This window comes from Aethalodelphis obliquidens, unplaced genomic scaffold (genome assembly GCF_003676395.1).
Source record: "Aethalodelphis obliquidens isolate GAN/ISIS:26980383/991018 unplaced genomic scaffold, ASM367639v1 scaffold97, whole genome shotgun sequence".
Lineage (NCBI taxonomy): Eukaryota > Metazoa > Chordata > Mammalia > Artiodactyla > Delphinidae > Aethalodelphis > Aethalodelphis obliquidens.
The window spans coordinates 3,661,495-3,682,355 of record NW_020838041.1 but is presented as its reverse complement, the minus strand read 5'-3'; the positions used below and the strand labels follow the sequence as shown (position 1 = coordinate 3,682,355).

Genomic DNA, 20,861 nt, shown 5'->3' with positions numbered 1-20,861 from the left:
ACAGTTCCGATCTGGAGGGAAACAGAGGAAAGAGCCCTGTCAAAACTTTGGGGGCCTGGGGACAGGGGGACAGGGTTGGCGTCAGAGCTGGGTGTAGAGTGTGGGAAGGGAGCTGGACGTGGTGGGATGGGAGTGAACCTGCGACAGCCGGAAGGCTGAGGAGGGAGTGTTATTTGAGGGTCTTTCCGTGGTCCCCTGGGCCCTGGGGACTGAGAGAGTGACAGAGCCAGCACATGTTGGGTGAGCAGAGGTGGAGGAGAATGGGCCTTCAGTGGGCCAGGGATAAACCAGAAGTTCCTGTGATTTCACAGTAGTCCTCCCTGCCGTGACTCATCTATACGGGGAAGGTCTTCCTCTGTTGAAGCAAATGCTACTCACTCCACTGTTATGCGTCCATACTGTTTAGAGGGGGTGGGGGAGGGGCGGGGGGGCAGCTGCCTAGAAGTTCAGCTGCCTCATTACTCCCTCATTCTTTTAAGGACATACTTCTGCTAAGGTGTGGTTTTTACTGCTGTGTTTTGTACATGTAGTTCTTTGTTATTAGAATCCCCCTTCCCTGTCTTTAAAGTGGATTTTATTCATCCCAGGACAGAATAATCAGCGACAACTAAACTCCTTTTGTTAGTTTCGGTACCCGCTGTCCCTCCAAGGCTCCCCTGTGCTGTGCAGTGACATTCCTGCTCTGTGGGTATTGGGAGTGTGGGGACGTGATCACCTAAGGAAGGATGCATTTTCCCTTTGCTCTGAAATTCCTTTTTTTCCTCTTTCCCTGAGTTGTACTGACCTCAAGTTCATTTGTTTGTATTTTTTTTAAGAAAATATTGAAAATCAGTGGTCTCAAGTGCCTGTCTTGCAGACATTTTGGGGGACCAGGCATAGGGATCAGCTGCAGGTCCTGTCTCTTCAGCCCGTTCACCTGTGTGTTTGCCAGCTAGCTCTGCTGTGTCTCTGTTAGACAGGTAAGAGATCTCTGGAGACTCCCATCAATACAAGGTTAACTGAATTGCATATTCACGGACTCTCACAGTTGGACTTTACTTAGAAACCACAGGGGATAAAGAGGAGGCAATCTTGGGCTCGTTTTGTAACCGCTTGAATTTTAGGGTTTTAGTCGCCCCAGTCCTTTTTCCGTTTGCCTCGATTTGTGCCACAAACAGCTGTTTGTCATGCAAACAGCTATGCGGAAGGCTTGCAGAAATGCAAAGATCCTGATACTCGCAGAGCAAAGGGAAGGGGGAGCCAGAGAGCTTCAGCAAAGAGGCCGGCCGGCCTTTCTCCAGCAGAGGGATTGTGCCTGCCGATTAAATCGAACTGTGAGACATGTGACTTGTTCTCTCAGGAAGAGACCAGGGGAGGCAGAGGAGGGGAGGGGGTGAAGAACCCATGGCTCTGGGCTCTGGGCTGTCTTCACGGCTGACTTCTGAGTTTCAGACCAAATTCCCAAATAGTTCTTCGATGGCAGCCACAGCTGAATAGCCCCCTCCATCCCTTTCCACTCTTTCCCCAATCTTCTGTGCTTTCCCCTGCTCATGGACCTACACACAGCTACCCCTTATTTGGTGGTTCCTCCTGTTTTTCTAGCTCCCGTTAACTGGCAGGCAGCCACTAAGTTATGCAACCTCTGAAAGCTAAAGCTACCTTCATCTTGTGTCACCTGTCACCTCCACCACAATAGACATCCGATTAGTTTTTAGGTTGTACATGAGTTTAATTTTTCCAAATCCATTCCTGTGTTTTTTTTCCCTATCTTTTGCCCAGACTCATGGAGCACCGTCTCCTGATACCCTTACCTCTACTCTTCTCTTGCTTTCCAGTCTAGCCCCTCCATTTTGTCATCAGTTATCTTTCTAAAGCACGGACAGGGCCATTACAATACGAAACATACAGCACATTTTCAGTAAATACCAAACAGATATTTCTGGCCTAAAAGTCCATAGATTCCCGTTGTCCATGTTATAAGGTTTGAATTCCTTAGCATGACATTAGACCCATGGTGATCTGGACTCACGGCACCTTTCTGAACTCGCCTCCTCTACCACCCTCACTCCCCCCAGGTATCACGTGCTTCATCCACAGTGGTCTTAACCATTCCTAAATCTGTTCTTACCCTCGTGGATATATTACACCGTTCCTTCTATCTGAAATAATCTTGCTGTCCCGGCAAAATCCTAGTCACCTTTTAATGCCCAATTCAAGTGTCACCTAGGTAAAGCCTTTTCTGACTCCCCATGTGGCATTACCCCTGATCTGTGCTTCCATTTACTTTGTTCCCTGGATTGTCTTTATCACATGTCCTTGGGTTTGGGTCTGTCTTCCTGTTTAAACTGTGTTCTCCAGTACAAAGTGCCTATCGTCGTAGTATCCTCGGGGTGTAGCATATTCTGTAATTGCTCAGCCAATGTTGAATTAATGAAGGACAAAGAGGAAGAAGAAAAACGTGCCGCCGACAGGGGGTGCTGGGTAGATGAGACGTTTCTCAGGTGGCTTGGCTCCCCTTCTATCTGCCTCCCCTGCCATCTCAGGAAGGCCACGCCTGCCGCTCTACAACTAGTAAGCTAGACATCCGAAGACGAACCGGAGAGCGTGAGACACAGCGTAACGACCCAGCAGTGGCTCTAGGGCCATGCCTGGACCCGTGGGCCCTGGAAGGCAGCCTTTCCGACTTCTACCGCTTCACTGCGCTACGACCGACCCATAGGGAAACTGGGACTCGAGACGTTTCTGGAAGCGCGTCAACACCACGTCTTGCCACGTAGTTAGTGGTCCGTATGATGAGAACAGAGAGCAGCAACTGAAGCTTCCAGGCGCCTGCCTCCGCCCACAAGGCAGGTGTCCCTGTAGGTCGCGTCCCGTGTGAGCCACTGCGGCTGAGATTTGCTGATGGGGGTCTGACCCCAGGACGTCCCCGTCGTTCACGGGACTAAACGCACACTTGGACTGGCTCAGGTTTCACTCAGTGTAAGGGAAGCCCAACGCCCAGGTGAGCCTGGGCAGAAGCTCTGTCACATCCCAGGAGACATCTGTTACAAAACCACGCCGACCGCCTGGGCGGCAGCGAACGGCCGCGCCTGCGCACTGGCGTCCAGGGCCGGGAAGCGGCGCCTGCGCTGAAGCAGCGTCGCCGCGACCGCGCCTGCGCGGTACGAAGAAGTCGCCCTGAGACCGCGCGTGCGCGTCGCCGCCAAGGGCCCGGGTAGAGGCCATGGAGCCCGCGGCGCCGCCGAGCGACCTGGTGTCGGCGGAGGGCCGGAACCGGAAGGCGGTGCTGTGCCAGCGCTGTGGCTCCCGCGTGCTGCAGCCGGGCACGGCGCTCTTCTCCCGCCGGCAGGTGAGGGGACGCGGGGGGGGGGAGGGGCGGCGACACCGGGTCCAGTTCGGCTTGGACCCGGACACACGACCGGCCACTGGCGCCCCGGGGCCGCGCCTGCCGACCGCGGGGTCCCGACGCCGGGCCTCTGCAGACCGACCTTCTAGGGAGCCTGAGTGTTACTTCCTCAGGCTCAGGTGTCGGTGCCCTTCGTCCAGCTGTCACGTTCCGCAGCCTCCTTCCCACTGCGCCGCCACGCCCCGCCCCGGGAGTGGGCGCGGAGTCCCGGGGGGGGGGAGTGGGCGGGGAAACTGGGGGGCGGTTCGCAGGGACTGGGCGGGTGGGCACGGGGTGGGGAGGGACGGGACGCGGGGGCCGTCCTGGGGGCGAGGCCCGAACCCTCAGAGCGCTCGCTCGCTCCCGGGTCTGTGATCCCCGTCGACGTCGTGAATCACTAGGAGTGTCGTTCACACCGCTGCACAGACCCCGTGTCCCGCGCCCGCTGCCCCGAGACTGCGCGCGCGTGAGGGAGGACACAGACTTTGGAATATTAAGTAAATGAGGGAGTGAAGTTCTCAGTCCGTGAGACTAAGGGTTAGAGCAGGCGGAGCGAATCCGTGTGTCGCAGGCGCCATCGATCACCCGACGTGTCCTTTTTTTTAAGTCCTGTGAACGGTTTCTTTATAAAATGTTCAGACCCCCGACTCGGTCCTTTGTGAAATCTCACCTGCAGTCTGGGGCAGAGGAGAAAATTACAGTCACAGAGGAAAGAAACACCAAAGAGCTTGATAATGTAGGGAAAGGGTGATGAGTTAGAGAAGGGAATAGTTGCTTTCTTACCTTTTGAGGGAGAGGGCAGTTGGGGCAGGAGAGGGGGGTGGAAGATGAGATTGTGGGAGAGAAAGGATAGAGCACTGTTGGGGTGAGAATGAGAGCAAACCGAGACATTATTCTCAAACTAAGCATGCACCTAACATAGGACCCAGCAAGTGTTCTCCGGGCCTTTATCCCTGGCGGGATGAAAACATGTTCACACCAAACCTGTGCACAAATGTTCACTGCACCTTTATTCCTAAGAGCCGAAAACCAGAAACAGCCCAGCAGGCATTCTGCTGGTGAATGATGCCACACCACGGGCACCACAACTTGGATGAGGATGAATCTCCCGGGAATTATGCTGAGTGAAGAAAGCTGGTCCCAAAAGATTACTATTGTGTCATTCCATTTATATGACATTTTTGAATTTTAGAAATGGTCAACAGATTAGTGATTGCCAGGGTTTAGGAAGCGGGGGCGGGTCAGGGGTGTTGGCAAGTGTGGTTATAAAAGGGTAGACGGATGGTGGTGATGGTTGCACAATAATGTGAATGTACTTAATGGCACCAAACTGCCCACTTAAAAATTATTTAAATGGTACAGTTTATGTTATGTATAGTTTATCACAGTGAAAAATCAGGAATTAAAATGGAACATGCCTCAGGTGTGTTGGGCAGTGTTGTTCTAGTTATTGCTGCATAACAAAATCACCCCAGACAGTGACTTAAAACATGAACGTTTATTTTGCTCACAAATTTGGGGGTTGGCAGGGCCCAGCTCGGCAGTTCTCTCATTCATGGTGTTTCATGGGGCAGCAGTTAGAGGGGTCATCTCAGAAGCTTGCCCACTCCCATGTCTGCCTGTGGACTGAGAGGATTCAGGCACCTGGGACAGGCTGTGATGGGCCGCTCCTCCCGGTATCCGCCAGGAGGCCGCAGGGTAGCCATGGTTCTTCCAGGGTCACCAGGGCTCCCAGAGCAACTGTTCCAAGAGCAACCTGCGAAAGTGGCCCAGCCTTCCCTAACCTAGCCTGTCCCACCCACCTTGGCCTGCCCAGGCTCAAGGGGAGAGGCATAGTCTCCACATCTTGGAAAGGTTGTCAGAGAATTTGTGGACATTTGTGTGGTTTTAAAACCACTACAAAGGACTTCCCTGGTGGCGCAGTGGTTAAGAATCCGCCTGCCAGTGCAGGAGACACGGGTTTGAGCCCTGGTCCTGGAAGATCCCACATGCCGCGGAGCAACTAAGCCCGTGAGCCACAAGTACTGAGCCCGCACACTGCAACTACCAAAGCCCGTGCGCGTAGAGCCCGTGCTCCACAACAAGAGAAGCCACTGCAATGAGAAGCCCGCGCACCCCAACGAAGAGTAGCCCCCACTCACTGCAACTAGAGAAAACCACGCGCGGCAACGAAGACCCAATGCAGTGATAAATAAATAAATAAATAAATATATATGTGTGTGTGTGTGTATATATATATATATATATATATATTTATGAGACGGGTTCTTTCCCCATGTCAGTATTTTTAAAAAAATAATAATAAAAAATAATAAAACCACCACATGTACTCACTGAAGGGGGAAAAATTACAAAAAAGGTTAACAGAAGTTTACTTTGTACTGTGACAGTTTTTATTCTCATCTATAGTACAGCATGCTTGCCAAGTTCTCTATAATGAGAATGTATTTTTACAAAGAGAAAGAAAATATTTTATTTTTTAACGGGTACTGTTAATAGTTCTTGAAGAAAGCAAAAGAAGTTTCAGTGAGACATCAGCAGAATCTCAGCGTCGTGGTGTTCGATGCGTCTCAGAGAGCTGGCCGGGATCAGGGGTGCTGGCCGGGGCCCTGGCCGCACAGCTAACCCACCTCGTCAGGGGTCTGGCGACTTTGGCCCCCAGACAGCCGAGTTGGCCACCTCAAATTAGGTATTAATTTCTAGATTTCCACCCCAGTAGTCTGTCCAGAAAGCCTCATTGTGTCCCACATGATACATCCCACAGCGTGGCCCTAGCGTTGTCCTCTACTTTGTTGAGATCCAGGCACAGATACACAGACGAGTGCAAATACATGGGTCTGACTTAACAGGATTTCAGTAAAAATGGGCATGTTGAGGAAGAGCGGGAACAGGACCCAGTGTGACTGACCCCTTGAATGAATGGGTAGTAATAGTCCTGCCCTTTAGTCACTAATTAAATGGGAGACAGCAGAGGTGGCCTTATGCACTGCAAACGGGGACAGTGTGGGGGATTCGTGCTCCTTTGCTAGACATGTCCTGAGGGCTAACGCTTATATAGTCTTTGATTTTCTCCCCTCACATTTCACTCCTCTTGCATTTAGTTAAGATGTGATTTCACACCGACGGTATAGGAGGTAGGCTGGAAATGTACCTAGGGACGTTTAGGCCCACAGAAAATTACTCATAGGACTGGAATTCAGGTTTTCTGGTTCCTGAATTTTGATTCCTACCTCTCTTTGCCTCTGCCTGTTCCCATTTTCACTCAGGGTAAAACAAAGCATTAGGGACTCATTTAACCATCAGATGAGGCAAAAAGAGTGGCTGGAATGACAATATAACAGGAAGAGGGACTATCATATTTTATGATGTCCTCAGATGAAGCCTCAGGTGACACAGCAAAGGGAAATGCACAGATGTGTTTTAACAAGCCGAGTGCTTGGAGGACAGGGAGGGGTAATGTTCTGGATCAGAGCTCCCTCCTCCCTGCCAGGGATACCCTACCAGCGTCTGCAGGCCTGGAGTTCAGAAGTGCGGGCTCCAGGGTGTTTCACACACTGGCGGCTCTTGTGGCCTTCCTGACGTTCGCATCCCCACTAGAGCATTGATGTCAGTCGAATTTTTAAAAAACTTTTTAAATTGTTTGCTTTTGTCCTCATTGCCAATGCCAGGCTAGCACATTAAGGCCGTCCTATTTTATTAGAGTTTGGGGGTGCGTTGGAAGTGAATTAAGGGGTGGGAAATACTCCGCGCCTTGGCGGCAGCCATAGTGTGGAGCAGGGAAGGAGCTTGGCTGACGTGTCCTTCAGTGGGCGGCAGCTGAGGCGTCCGCTAACCACGTGGAAGAAGTCAAAGGGATTGCATGCGTGCGTGCGTGTGTGCGCATGCTTTCTCCTCGTGAATGGGAGATGCAAGGGTCCTAGAGATAATATTGCAAATTCTAGAACTAGATTTTCCTTTTTAATGTTCCTTTTATAAGATAAACCCAGTATCTTCGTAACAACAGTGGTGGAATAGCGTGAAGCCAGACATCCTGTGTTTACCCTTGTCCCAGATATTTGCGTTCTGCTCTGTGTCTCTTGCTGTTCCAGGCAGTGGGGATGTGGTAATGAACAGGAAAAGTGAGCTGGTGGAGGGAGCCCCCTGGTAAGTAACTGAGCCAGTAAACTGATGATTTCAGAAACAACGAGTAGGAAATGGAGCAGCATGAGGAAATTTGGGGGTGACGAATACGCTCGTTCTCTTGATCGTGGTAAAGCTTTGTTGGTGTGCGGTATACGTGTGCCAGAATGTGTCAGATGTCCACTTTGGATCTGTGCAGTGTGCGTCAGCTATGCCTCAGCCGAGCCACTTTGAAGAATACACATGCAGTGGGCAGCATGGGAAGCTCGTGCAGGTTGTCCGGTTGGGGGGGACCCTGAGGAGGCCACGTGGGAGCCGAGTGTCCGGGAGGAGCTGGCCCTGGAGGGTCCGGGGGCGGGGGCGGGGAGGAACAGGCTGGTCCTGAGGACCCAGGGCGTCCCGGTTACCGCGGTAACCAGGCAGCGCCTCTCCCCCTTCTCCTGAGAGGCGGGCGAGGACCGGGGCAGCCTGGGGCTTACTGCCGGGCGCCTGGGCTGGGGGAGCTTCGGGGGCCGGCCGTGCGGAGTGAGCAGGGCTCTGCTGTGTTCTGTCCACCAGCTCTGCCTCCCGCCCATGAGGAAGAAGCCGGCGCTGGCCGACGGCGGCAGCCCTGAGGGCGACCTTCTGCAGGACCACTGGCTGGTGGAGGACATGTTCACTTTCGAGAACGTGGGCTTCACCAAGGACGTGGGCAACATCAAGTTCCTGGTCTGCGCAGACTGCGAGATCGGCCCCATCGGCTGGCACTGCCTGGACGACAAGAACAGTTTCTATGTGGCCTTGGAACGGGTTTCCCATGAGTGACTGAGGGGAGGGGACTCAGCTCCACCCCCACTATAAAATCTACTCCCCACAAGGACGGCCGCGTCGCCTTCTCTGCACTAACGTCAGTCACGGGCGTCAGCCCGCCCCGTCCAGCACGCGTCCACGTGCTTCCTCACGGCCTCAGCGCCGGCCTCCTGCTTAGTTCACAGGCGTTACCGCCTTTGCTCAGCCCCCTTTCCCCCCGGGTTTAGGACACGGGGCGCTTCCACAGATCTGCTCCCCTCCCAGCCTCCTGCTGTCCTGTACCCTGGGACTCTCACCCTCCGAGCAGTTATGCAAACTTTTAGCCGTGATGACACGTGACGGATGGTGCTCATGAGGTGCTGACGGTTGAAACCCGCCTTTTTCTCATTCAGGAAAGTGCACGGACGTCTGCTGTGTGGCTAACTTTACAGTAATTTATTCTTTCTAAAAGTAAAACATTTCCCAACTGCAGTATTTAAACCACTAATCAGAAATACATTCCTTTGGACATGCCTCTAAGACCACGTTTAGGGGCCTCTCCTCTAGGCTGACAGCGACTTTATTGTCAAGGTGGGTGTGGCCACTCTTCCCTTCAAATCTTGATGTAGTTTTTCTTTGTGTTAGCTCCGCACTGCTATATATAGCCTGTAAGCTGAAAGTCAGATTTCCAACCCCATCTGTCAGCTACCCCGAGGAAAACTCAGCCCTGGCTGTGTTCCCAAGATCTCCTGGAGTCAGCGGAGAGAGCAGGACATAGGGGGCGGGCCTTTGCCGCATCATACATGACTTCATTGGTTTGTCTTACGTGGACTCACATGACTCTCATATAACTCTCTCTTTGCTCCTAGGACAGACTTCTTAAGTGGATGGTGGCATCATTACTGCATGCGCTGGGCGTGGTCCTCACAGATTTCTGATTCAGTTGGAATCTCTAGACTAACCCAGAATACAGACTTTCCATCCAGATGCCTCTCTTTGTAGCTGTGGGGTTGCGCTGACAGTTTGATGTTCAGTACGATTGAATCTCAGTCTGTCATTTCTCTTCTGGAATGACTCACCATCTCAGAAGGAATCTGTGAAACCAGGTTCCCGGCATCCTCCCATCTTCCGTGCCTCTAAGGCTCAGGAGACCTAGAAAGCAAATGAGGGCTAAGTGGAGACCTTACAGGCATTCCTTCGGACCTGTTTTCCAGTTGCTTCCTCCCTCCTTCTCCCCAGAACTTGGTCTAAGGGCCCCCCAACTAAAGTGCGGGCCTTGGGCACAGTTTTGCCACCAACCTCCTCCCCTAGAAAGGTGGCTTCCGTCCCCGGCCGTAGCCTCACGAGCTGTGGTAGAAAATGAGAGAACTGTTTTCTAGACGGATGGTCAGATGTCCATGATTATGGCATTTGCAGAAAAACTGTGAGAATATCCACTCAGGTCAGAAGGAACAAAACCACGTAGATGCCTCTGGGGACGTGTGGCCCCTCATATCATGAGCCAAAACCTGGGCAAGGCGTTTTTTAAATTAGACTTTTACTTTTCTTTCCTTTTTTAATCACAGAAATAGCAGATAAATACAAAAGTAGGTATACGGGGATATGTGTATATGTATAGCTGATTCACTGTGTTGTAGGGCAGAAACTAACACACCATTGTAAAGCAATTATACTCCAACCAAGATGTTAAAAAAAAAAGTAGGTATAAAAATGTTTTTAATCATTCATATTTTCACCATGCAGAGATTGCCGACGGTAGTGTGGTGTTATGTTCTTCTCAGTGTTTTTCAGTATGTACTGTATAAATAAACATAGGGTTTTTAAAACAAATATGAGATCATGTGGTACTCTCATAACTTGCTTTTTCCATTTAACAAAATACTGACTTCCCACGTAGGTGACGTCCATCTCCGCCGTCGTATTTCTGTACTGTAATTTATTTTACAGTCCACTGTTAGATTGTCTCCAGCCTCTCCTAAACCATGTGATATAAGGTGCAACCTTGTGGCTGAATCTGTCCAGGCTTTTCTACTGTTTCCCCGGCTGCGTCAGCAGCAGCGGGCTTGCAGGGTGTGTGCGTCTTCACGGCTCTGCTGACTGACACGCACAGCTCGGAACGGCTGTGCGGCTTTACCCTCCTCCCCAGCAGTTCCTAACACTGGGTATTTATTGTCTTAAATGAATATGTTGATACTTTAATAGTAGGAAAAATAGCGTCTCATTGTTTTAATTTGCATTTATTTTATTTCTAATGAAATTTTTATATATTTACTGGTCACTTGTGTTTCGTTTCTTGAGAATTCCCAAACTTTGTTCCTCCAGTAGCCAAAATATCAAGTTGTTATTCTGCCTTTTCAGCTTGATTTGAAAGAAATAAAGGCATTTAAACAGTGACAATTAGATTCTTGCACGTCCTTGGGAAGAATGTATAACTGGAAACAGAGATGACGGCTGAAACCTGCGCCTTAGGATTTACCCTGGGGTCTGTCGGCTGAGGAATCAGCCCTTCGGTGTCTGTCGTGGAATGAAGGTCGTCTCCCTGCCCCCCACACATGGTGGGCTCTGGGGAAAGCCTTGTGAGTCAGGTCGCTGTGTGCGCCGGGGCACAAGGGGGAGCCCACGACCGCGGCTGTGAGTATCGAGGCTGCAGCTGCAGTGGGGGAGCAGTTGATTTTTCCAGGGCCTTCCTGTTTCGACACAGAATTAAAGGTGGACAGCGGTGTACTGACACTTTACTGCTGTTAGCGCACTGTATGAGGCTCCTCAGAACTCCGCCATGTGGCTATGAGGACCTCTGCTCCCAGTACTGGTGGACTGACCATCCCAGTGAGGGCAGCTCGAAAGGCTGGATACGTACTTTAAAAGTCCGGAGGCATCAGGGCGCTAACACAAGTTTGGAGAATTACTGGATCTGGACCACGGAGAAGATGGAGGCCCCGGGCAGTGGGCTTAGCGTAATGGACGCTCTCCTCCTGGGGGTGTTTCCCAGCTTAGAGGAGGCAGTTCGGAGGGTGATGGGTGGTCCTGACGGCCTTGCAGAAGGCAGGGACAGGGCCTGTCACAGGGTGTGGACCAGGCGGCCTGCCCTCACTTCGGGTTGGTGCCCTCGGTCCTTTGCCCCCGGAAGCAGGGCAAGGCAGGTTGGGGAGTAGAAAGTTTCTAAGATGGATTGCAGCTCAGCCTCAAAATCTCAGCCCTTGAAATTGGATTAAGGTGATCCCAAGTGGTCGTTGCCCCAGGCCTTTGGCATGAGCAAACAAAAACCCTCTCTAGAGGAAGATGTCGCCATCCTAAACTTCAAATTCTTTCTGCAAAAAATTTTGCTAAGACAATATACTGAATATAATAAAATGTAACCAAGCATATGAGACAAGATGATAAAACCAGTAAAACAAAAGGCCATGGGAACAGGCCCACTGAGGCTGGGGAAACAGGAGCTTTCAGAGGTAGACGGTAAAGTAACTGCTTACTCTGCAAAGGAGATACCAGACATGTGAGAAAAAAAAAAAGTGAATTCTAGAATCTAAAAAAATCCAAAACCAGAAGTGAGAATTCACCGGAAGGTTTTAATAGAAGATTAGACACAGCTGGAGAGAGAACTAGGAAACTGGGAGCTGCCAGTAGATTTGCAAGCCCGCAACGCAAGACCTCATACGGCGTTACCCAGAGAAGTTGAAGGAAAACAAGCAAATTCACAGGGCCAGATAACCACAGCCCAGATCCATTCAAGCTGACATCTGATTTATTGAGATTCGAGAGCCTGTGAATTAAGGATGGTTTTTGCCCAGATAAAATTCTCAGTTTTGCCTCTTAGCCCACAAAGCCTAAAATATTTATCTGGTCCTTAAAGAAGAATTTTGCCAACTCATGACTAATTGTAAAGATGTTGACTTTTCCCCAAACTGATGTATATAAATTTAATAAAACCCCAATCAAAAATCCAACAGGTTTTGTGTGTGTGAAATTCAACAAACTGATTCTAAAAGTTATATGTAAGGGGACTTCCCTGATGATCCAGTGACTAAGACCCCGAGCTCCCAATGCAGGGGACCCAGGTTTGATCCCGGGTCAGGGAAATAGATCCCACACGCATGCCACAACTAAAGATCCCGCACTCAGCGATGGAGATCCTGAGTGCTGCAACTAAGACCTGGCACAGCCAAATAAATAGATAAATATCTTTTTAAATAAAGTAATAAAATAAAAGTTATATGTAAGTGCAGAGGACTAAGACTAGCCAAGACGGTCAAGGAGAAAAAGCAGATGCGAGAGTTTCTCCTTTGGAGAGACAACCAGACGGGAGAGTTTCTCCTTTGGGGAGACAACCAGACGGGAGAGTTTCTCCTTTGGAGAGACAACCAGATGGGAGAGTTTCTCCTTTGAAGAGACACCACAGTTTGTCACAAGGGTAAAACAAAATCTCCCAGAAACAGCACCATGCATATGGATACTTGATTTATGACAAAGATGGGGGTCGTGATCTGGAAGGGCAGGGTCAGGAGGGCTTCTGCAAGGTTGGTAACGTTCTAGTTTTTAAATATCTGCATAGTGGTTATGTCATAAATTAAGCTGTACATCTTTTGTGCGCTTTTCTGAACACGTTATATTTTCATAATAAAAAGATTTTTAAAAGAAAGTAACTAATGGTCCTATACAGAGCCCACTTTTGTAAGCAATTCAGTCATTTGAAAGCAGGAACCACCTGCACAGCCTTGTCACTGGCTCAAGAATGATGAGCCTGGGCATGGCCCTGGTGTCTCCCTTGTACCCTGATTGTTCACCAAGAGGATAATCTTCTTCCCACAAAGACTCTCCCTCTTCCTTTGCCCCTCCCCTGCCCAGGCTCACCGTGTTTGTCATTTCAGTTACATGTCATTTTGTTGCTACGTGATGGGGGAGCATGGGGCAGGGGTGCCGAGAAGAAAAGGATGCAGACTTGTCAGGATTCTTCAGATGGCTTGAAAACTAGAGTTGACCGTGGGCCTTCCCCTCCAACCTTGGGAATATTTTAAATTCCTGGAGCTGAGATGAGTGTGGGGGGGGGGGTGTGAAAAGAAATCAAGGAACCTCACCTCACATGGAGTGGGGAGGCCGGAAGGGGGGCCTTTCACGCTCGTGCCTGCATCACCAGCAGGAAGAGGGAAGATAAGATGTTGCTTTTTTCCCTCTGGTACAAGGGAGGGCATTTTTCACATAGGCAGTTTATCTCCTGCTTAAAAAAAAAGGGAAGGAAAGTCCCTCCCTGCCCAGTGGTGGTCCCACTCTGACCACCCCTGGCAGCCAATGAGAAGCCTCACAGCCTTGGACCCCTGTTCTTCCCCTGTGTCCTGTTCAGAACACATGTCCCCAAGCTCCTTCTAAACCTGGTGAAAGCACGTCCCTCCGCGCTCTCCCAGCTTACCTGCGATTCACCACAGCTTGCCTGTCCCAAGTCTAAATTCTCTGCCATTCCTGAGTAAACCCATTTTGCTGGTAAAATAACTGCCTCTTTTATTTTTCAGGTTAACAGGAGATATAGAGAAAGGGAGGAGGAAAAGTCAGAAATAAAAGTCTAAACTTGGAAATAGTCTAGATAGTAGAAATAAATCCAAATACCTTGTAAAAAGGACTAATTTTAATTGGTGTGATGTAAAGAAGCATGGTGTCAAGGGGGCGGTGTCATTTCCACAAGTAACACTGAGGATGTCACTGTTTCAAATGTATTTATAATCCCTGGGTCGGAGGGGCTCTATCCAGTTGGGGGATGGAAGGACTGTAACTGGGTGACTCTGCCAGCGGGTGGGATGAATGCCAAAGAGGCAAAGGCAGAGACGATGGTGTTGAGTTCATGGCCAGGCAGCTTCACTCTGATCATTGAAGTGCCCGCCTTCAGCAGGACACCCCGTGAAAATTGTTTTGTTCAAGGCAGTGACAGGCGATAGGTTACATCTGAGCTTTGTGCACGTGAGGTTTCAAAGCACTCACTTGAACGTCCACCCACACATTCTCCCCTCATCCCTCGACCGGAACATCCACTTTAGCGTTGGCAGCCTCAGAAAACCCCACAGTTGAGACCAAATGACACTTTTCAGAGTTCCAGGTTCAGCTGGGCACCCTGGACTTAAGCCACCTGAGACACCTGGGCATTTAGTTTTTTGGGTTTTTTTTAATTAATTAATTTATTTATTTTTGGCTGCATTGGGTCTTCGTTGCTACAAGCGGGCTTTCTCTAGTTGTGGCGAGTGGGGGCTACTCTTCGTTGCAGTGCGCGGGCTTCTCATTGCGGTGGCTTCTCTTGTTGCAGAGCACGGGCTCTGGGCGCGCAGGCTTCAGTAGTTGTGGCACGTGGGCTCAGTAGTTGTGGCTTGAGGGCTCTAGAGCTCAGGCTCAGTAGTTGTGGCACACGGGCTTAGTTGCTCCGTGGCACGTGGGATCTTCCCAGGCCAGGGCTCAAACCCATGTCCCCTGCATTGGCAGGCGGATTCTTAACCACTGCATCACCAGGGAAGCCTGGGCATTTATTTTTTTTATTTTTATTTTATTCTTTTTGTGGTACGTGGGCCTCTCACTGTTGTGGCCTCTCCCGTTGCAGAGCACAGGCTCGGGACGCGCAGGCTCAGTGGCCATGGCTCACGGGCCTAGCCACTCCGCGGCGTGTGGGATCTTCCCGGACCGGGGCACGAACCCGTGTTCCCTGCATCGGCAGGCGGACTCTCAACCACTGCGCCACCAGGGAAGCCCCCTGGGCATTTAGTTTTAAAATATTTCAGGATACTTTCAAATGACATGGCTAGTGTCTTGTGGGTAAACAGGTGCAGGAATCCAGGGGCACTGGTGGGTGACCCTAACTTTGTCTTCCTGAGCTCTACCAGCAGGAAGTCATTACCGCTGCAGGTTTTCCAAGGCAAGAATCCAAGCCTCCAAGCCCGACCCACATACACTGGGTGCAATCACCTGTCCACAGGAGATGACAGGTGCGTGAGGTCCTTTGGACGGCGCTGCACAATGGTGAGGGTATCATTGCGGGGGCCCCAATCATCTTTTAAAACCAGACAACAGGGCTTCCCTGGTGGCGCAGTGGTTGAGAGTCCGCCTGCCGATGCAGGGAACACGGGTTCGTGCCCCGGTCCAGGAAGATCCCACATGCCGCGGAGCGGCTGGGCCCGTGAGCCATGGCCGCTGAGCCTGCGCGTCCGGAGCCTGTGCTCCGCAACGGGAGAGGCCACAGCAGTGAGAGGCCCGCGTACCGCAAAACAAACAAACAAACAGAAAAAAAAAAAAAAAAAACACAGACGACAGCCAGCCTCTCACACTACAAGATGGACCAGCGAGTTTCACTTAGGTATTTAGAAGTAAAACTTCATCTCAGAGGTCCCTCAGTTGACAGCTTGGGGAGAGGGAAAACGTGTGTATGCCCTTCATCATGGAAAAATACGAAACCACTACTGGGGGAAAAAAAAGTACATCTGTGTACTGTCTAAAATGCTTCTCTGATCACATCACTCCTCTGATCAAAACCCCTCACTGGGGACTTCCCTGGCGATCCAGCGGTTAAGACACCGCGCTTCTAATGCAGAGGGCGAGGGTTCGATCCCTGGTCAGGGCACTGTGATCCCACATGCAGCGTGGCCGCAGCCAGAAAAAAAACCCCAAAAACCTCAATGGCGCCCCATCGCCGGTGCAATGATGTGCATACTCTCCCGACTAGCATCCAAGGCCCTTTCCATCTCCAGCCACGAGTCCTCTTGCATCTGCCTCAGGCAGCCTGGACCCCTCGCCCTTTGGGGGACTGAAGTCACCTGAACTGGAGCAGGGGCCCCAGTCAAAGGGCAGGTAAGGTTTTTTGTTTTTTTTTTTTTTAATTGATTTTTGGCTGCGTTGGGTCCTCGTTGCTGCGCAGGGGCTTTCTCTACCTGTGGCGAGCGGGGGCTACCCTTCGTTGCTGTGCAGGGGCTTCTCATGTTGCCAAGAAGGGCTCTAGGCGCGCGGACTCAGTAGTTGTGGTGCGCGGGCTCTAGAGCGCAGGCTCAGTAGTTCTGGCACACGGGCTTAGTTGCTCCGCTGCATGTGGGAATCATGCCGGACCAGGGCTCGAACTCATGTCCCCTGCATTGGCAGGCCTATTCTTAACCACTGCGCCACCAGGGAAGCCCCCAAGGGCAGGTAAGTTTCAGTCACCAGCACCTGCGATGCTCTCCCCACAGCTGTCTGCCACCCCTCCCCCAGCCACATTCTGTCCCGCCTTCGAACCTCCCCGCACCTGGTTCTCATCACAGCATCTCTCCCTCTCTGGTGGTTGCGCACCTCAAGTCTGCACCACCCTCCGGTTACGCACTTTTCCGACAGGTCTGCGGTGTTACCCTAAGATAAAAACGGAACGAAGGCTCTGGCCAGCGCTTCAAGCTCTCAGCCCGGCACACAGGCCACCGGGGAAGTGGGTCGAGCTGGCCAGAGGGACTCGACGCTCGCGGCTTTCCCTCCCTTGGGCTACAACCTGCCCAGTGACCGGCGGGGCGGGGCTCTTTCATAATCGGCCGCCCAATAGCGGCGCGAGGGGGCCTCGTGTGGGCGGGCAGCGCGAGAGCGCGGGGTAGGGGTGGCAAGGCGGCCGCTGCGGGGAGGTAGACCCCTCTAGGCCGCCGGTGCCTGGGTTGGGGGCGCCGCTCGGGGTAGCGCGTCTGCTTTGAGGTTCTCGGAGTCCGCGGTGCGGGGCTGGGCACCGTCGGGCGTCCGCAGCGACTGCACGCTGCGCGGAAAGGCGTGTGGCGTGGGACGCACGCGCCGAGGAGCCCGAGCGCAGCGGCGGGAGTTCGCGGGACCTCTCCGCCCCCGGGTGGGCGGGGCTCCCGCGGGCTGTCCAGTTCCGAGCCGGCTCTTCTGCACTCCGGCCCGAGGTCAGAGGCGCCCGACCTTTGGCCCAGCTAACCAGGGTGTTCCCGGCGGCCCTCTCTCCGCCGTCGGTGCCCAGGACGCGAAGTCCCTCCGTGGAACGAAGAGCCCGGGTGTCTCCCCGGGTCCCGGCGCCTCTCGGGAACCTGTGATCCCACCCCGTGCCGAGCCCCTGCCAGGGCCCTGAGGCCGTCCTGAGGGAGCTCCTAACTAAACGGTTGAACGGCTGCGGGTGTAGACGATCCGACCAGCTCCAGCGGGCTGCGCGCAGGACCAGAAGCGGGAGTCCGCCGGGCTCCGGACTCGCTGGATTGAGGAGAGCTGACATTGGGGGTGAGTCTTCTGCCTCCGCGGTGACCCCCGGGCAGTCCTCATCTGGATTAGCTCTTCTGCACTGCAGGGGACCGCGACAGGTGTCCAGAGTAGGGGCACAGCCCCCAAAAGAGGACCGTGTGGGCGAGCTTTCAAACCGGCTTCACTCCGGAGCCTCTGCCTCTGTTAGCCCACGGCCCTGAACTCAACCCTCTGCCCCTCGGGGTGTAGGGGTCACAGGGTGCCGGCGTGGAGACCCCTCTCCGAGGGACCCGGGGCTAGAAGCACGCAGGGCTCTGGGCCTCCCCAGCCGCTCCGACCCAGCAGACAGGGAGGGGGGCCAAGGGGTGCTGCTTGGTGTCGGTTTTCTCTAGTTCCTGCCCCTGGAGACCTCAAGCCCTGAGCGCATGAAGAGAAAACGAGGGCCTTAAAGCAGGGAGGGAGGCCTGGAAAGGGAGTCCAGTCTCTGGGTTTCAGACTAGGTAACGCACTAAGAGGCGTCAGACTCCTGGAGAATCTCAGGCCCCCCTCCTCTCCCCACGCCCTGCTCGGATTCCCCCGCCCCTACCTCCACCCGGGGGCGGGGCCAGGCGGGCAGTGCCAGCCCGAGGGCGCCATGCCCAGGCACACGGCCTGGGGACCTAAGAGGCCCCTCACCACCCTGGCCAGGCCCGCACAAAGCTGCCTCCTCTGTGGACCTGGAGCCTGGAAACTCTCTCTCCTACCCTCAGACTCTTGAGCATAGCGTGGCCGAAGGAGAACATTCCCAGGGGCCCCTGCTCGGCCTGAACTGAGGCGGCCCTGGTAGGATGTGCCGCCAGCTCCCGGGGTCCTGGCCGTCTCCCTTCTGCATCTGGATCCTCCTCAGTTTCCTGTTCCTGGAAAACCCTCCCCGTCTTTCTAAAGACATGTTGTAGGTGTTAAGCTGTGGCCTGGGCTTTCTACATTAGCCTGTGTTCTTATCCCAATCAAAAGTCAAGTGAGGGGCTTCCCTGGTGGCGCAGTGGTTGAGAGTCCGCCTGCCGATGCAGGGGACGCGGGTTCGTGCCCTGGTCCGGGAAGATCCCACATGCCGCGGAGCGGCTGGGCCCGTGAGCCATGGCCGCTGAGCCTGCGCGTCCGGAGCCTGTGCTCCGCAACGGGAGAGGCCACAACAGTGAGAGGCCCGCATACGGTAAAAAAAAAAAAAAAAGTCAAGTGAGATCTCCCTAAACACCCCGATTCCTCACCAAGCAGGATGAGGTGTCTGTGATCTGAGGGACGGCTGGTACGGGACCTCTGAGTCCCCCTCCCTGCCCAGGCAGGAGGCAGGACTGGCTGAGAAGTGGGCCTCGGGTCCCTCACGCCCTGTGGTGGGCTCCACCTGGGGGCTTAGCCGCACAGTCCTCGTGCCCCGTGTCCTTGTGGGGGATGGACCTCGCTTCGCCTCTGGATGGGGTAAAAATTGGCATTTACAGGCACCCACCCTGAGCCGCTGGCATCTTGTGAGGAAGATGCAGCCAGCAACTCTGCCCGAGGCCACCGCACACAGGGAAGGAGATGCTCCAGCCAGTGCTGGACCAACTGGACATTGGTGAGTGGACCATGTGCCCTGGGCACCTGCAGGAGATCAGCATGTCTGGAGCCTCCTCTCTGGCCCAGGAGGCTGGATGCATGTGGAGGCAGAGGAACCACAGGATGTGGGCTGTGGCCGGTGCCAGTGGCATCCACATGCTTCCTCTGGCCTGTCTGTCCACTCAGCTTCCCCTGGGGCTGCTGTGTGTCCCGGGTGTGGATCAGGGACAGAAGCCTGAGCTGCCAGCCCTGCCCTGAGACTGTGGACGCAGGCCGTGCCGGCTGGCTCCTGGCTTTGCCGTCTGACTGTCTGATCCGAGCCTCCTTTGAACTCTGGTCCGTGTCTAGCCCAGCAGGTGGGAGGAATTGGCCGTGATGCTCTGCTTGTTCTTAGACTCCTGAGCAGGGCTTTCCAGGTGGGAGGGGCTCCTGCTTACCTTCTAGCCCATTCTCCAGGTCACCCCATCCCCTGCCTGAGGCCTGGAGAGCCAGGGGTGGGGCCGGCTGGGAGCCAGCAGTTGGTACTGGACCTTTAGAGGCATGTCCAGATACTGTCTGCTGCTTGGTGACCTGAGGACATAACACACCCCTAGGCTTAGATCTTTCTTAAAAGGAGAATTTTCTTTTTTTTAGTCAACAGCTTGCATAAAACCTGCTTTTTCTTTCTTTCCTTTTGCTTTTCTTTTTTAAAATTTATTTTTACTGATATACAATAGGCAACATTCTATTAGTTTCAGGTGCACAACATAATGACTTGGTACGTGTATGTATTGTGAGTAAATGGAGAATTTTTATACTGGCACTACTGTGTGTCTGCTGTAGATTGGTGCTTTTCTAGTCCAGGGGACACCAAGGGCGCTTGTTAAACCTGCAGGTTCCTGGGTTCCCATCTGAGGCGGGGCCTGGGAATCTGCATGCTCTACAAGGTACCCCACCCCCACTCTACCGCAGCAGGGTGAGTGGCCAAGCTCTGACGACATGCCCTCTGTCCCCCAGCCCTCATTTCCCCTACCTCACCTCCCCCATCACACACACACACACACACGCACGGCACGGCACGGCCTTCCACGTCGTATGTCTCCCCAGGACTCCAAGCCCCTGTGGGCATTCTCTTGTCACCTCTGAACAGGTGAAGCAGCATAGCGTGAGAGAGAGGGATGGGGATTTCTATATCTTCTCTGGCTTGTTCTCTAGGTCCATACATTTGTCGTATCGCTCACTGCACATATAGTAAAGCATATGCACTTAAGTGTAAAGTATGCTTCAAAGTCTTGTTTTTGACATACAGAAGTGGACACAGTTGTATTAGGTCACAGTGGTTTTCTAGACAGAAAAGGGCCCTGTCTGGAGAAGAGGGCTGGGCAGGTGATGTGCCATCTGCATCCTTACGGTGTTGCTCCCACCTTGGACGGACCGGGGCACTGGCTTCAGGGTTTCCTGTTTCCTGACAGCTCTGGGGGTGCTCAGGCCCCGAGTCCCTGCTGGTGGCAGTGGCTTTCTGCTGACAGGACAGGAGGTCCAAGTTGAAGTTTGCTACTTACCGGCCCCCAAGTGTCTACAGCAGTTGTAGAACCCTTCCAGCTCCATCCCGAGCACCCAGACTCTGTCCTCATGGTGGGCAATGAAATCATCCATGATGCCCCGACCTGGACACCGAGTTCCCCACCTGTACCAGCCTCAACTGGCTCATCTCTGCCTCCCTGCTTTGAGGATGGCCTGACCTGGACCTCACGGAGCTCCAGGTGCCTCTGGTCACTGACTCACCCGTTATCTTGGCTGCAGAGGCCGACCGGAGGAGCTCTCAGTGTCCGAGATCTCCAGTGCCTGCTTTGAACCCTCCAGCCAGAGGGTCGAGTGCGGCCCCCGCCATGGCAGA

The 20,861-nt window shown here is 53.1% G+C and overlaps 1 protein-coding gene across 1 annotated transcript; it reads left to right on the top strand.

The window, feature by feature from the left end:
• Positions 1-458: 458 nt before the first annotated feature.
• Positions 459-10,645, top strand: RABIF (RAB interacting factor). The gene is made up of 2 exons (XM_027096013.1): positions 459-3,328; positions 8,042-10,645. Exons 1-2 carry the CDS (start codon positions 3,203-3,205, stop codon positions 8,285-8,287), a joined length of 372 nt encoding a protein of 123 aa, XP_026951814.1. The 5' UTR covers positions 459-3,202; the 3' UTR covers positions 8,288-10,645.
• Positions 10,646-20,861: the final 10,216 nt, after the last annotated feature.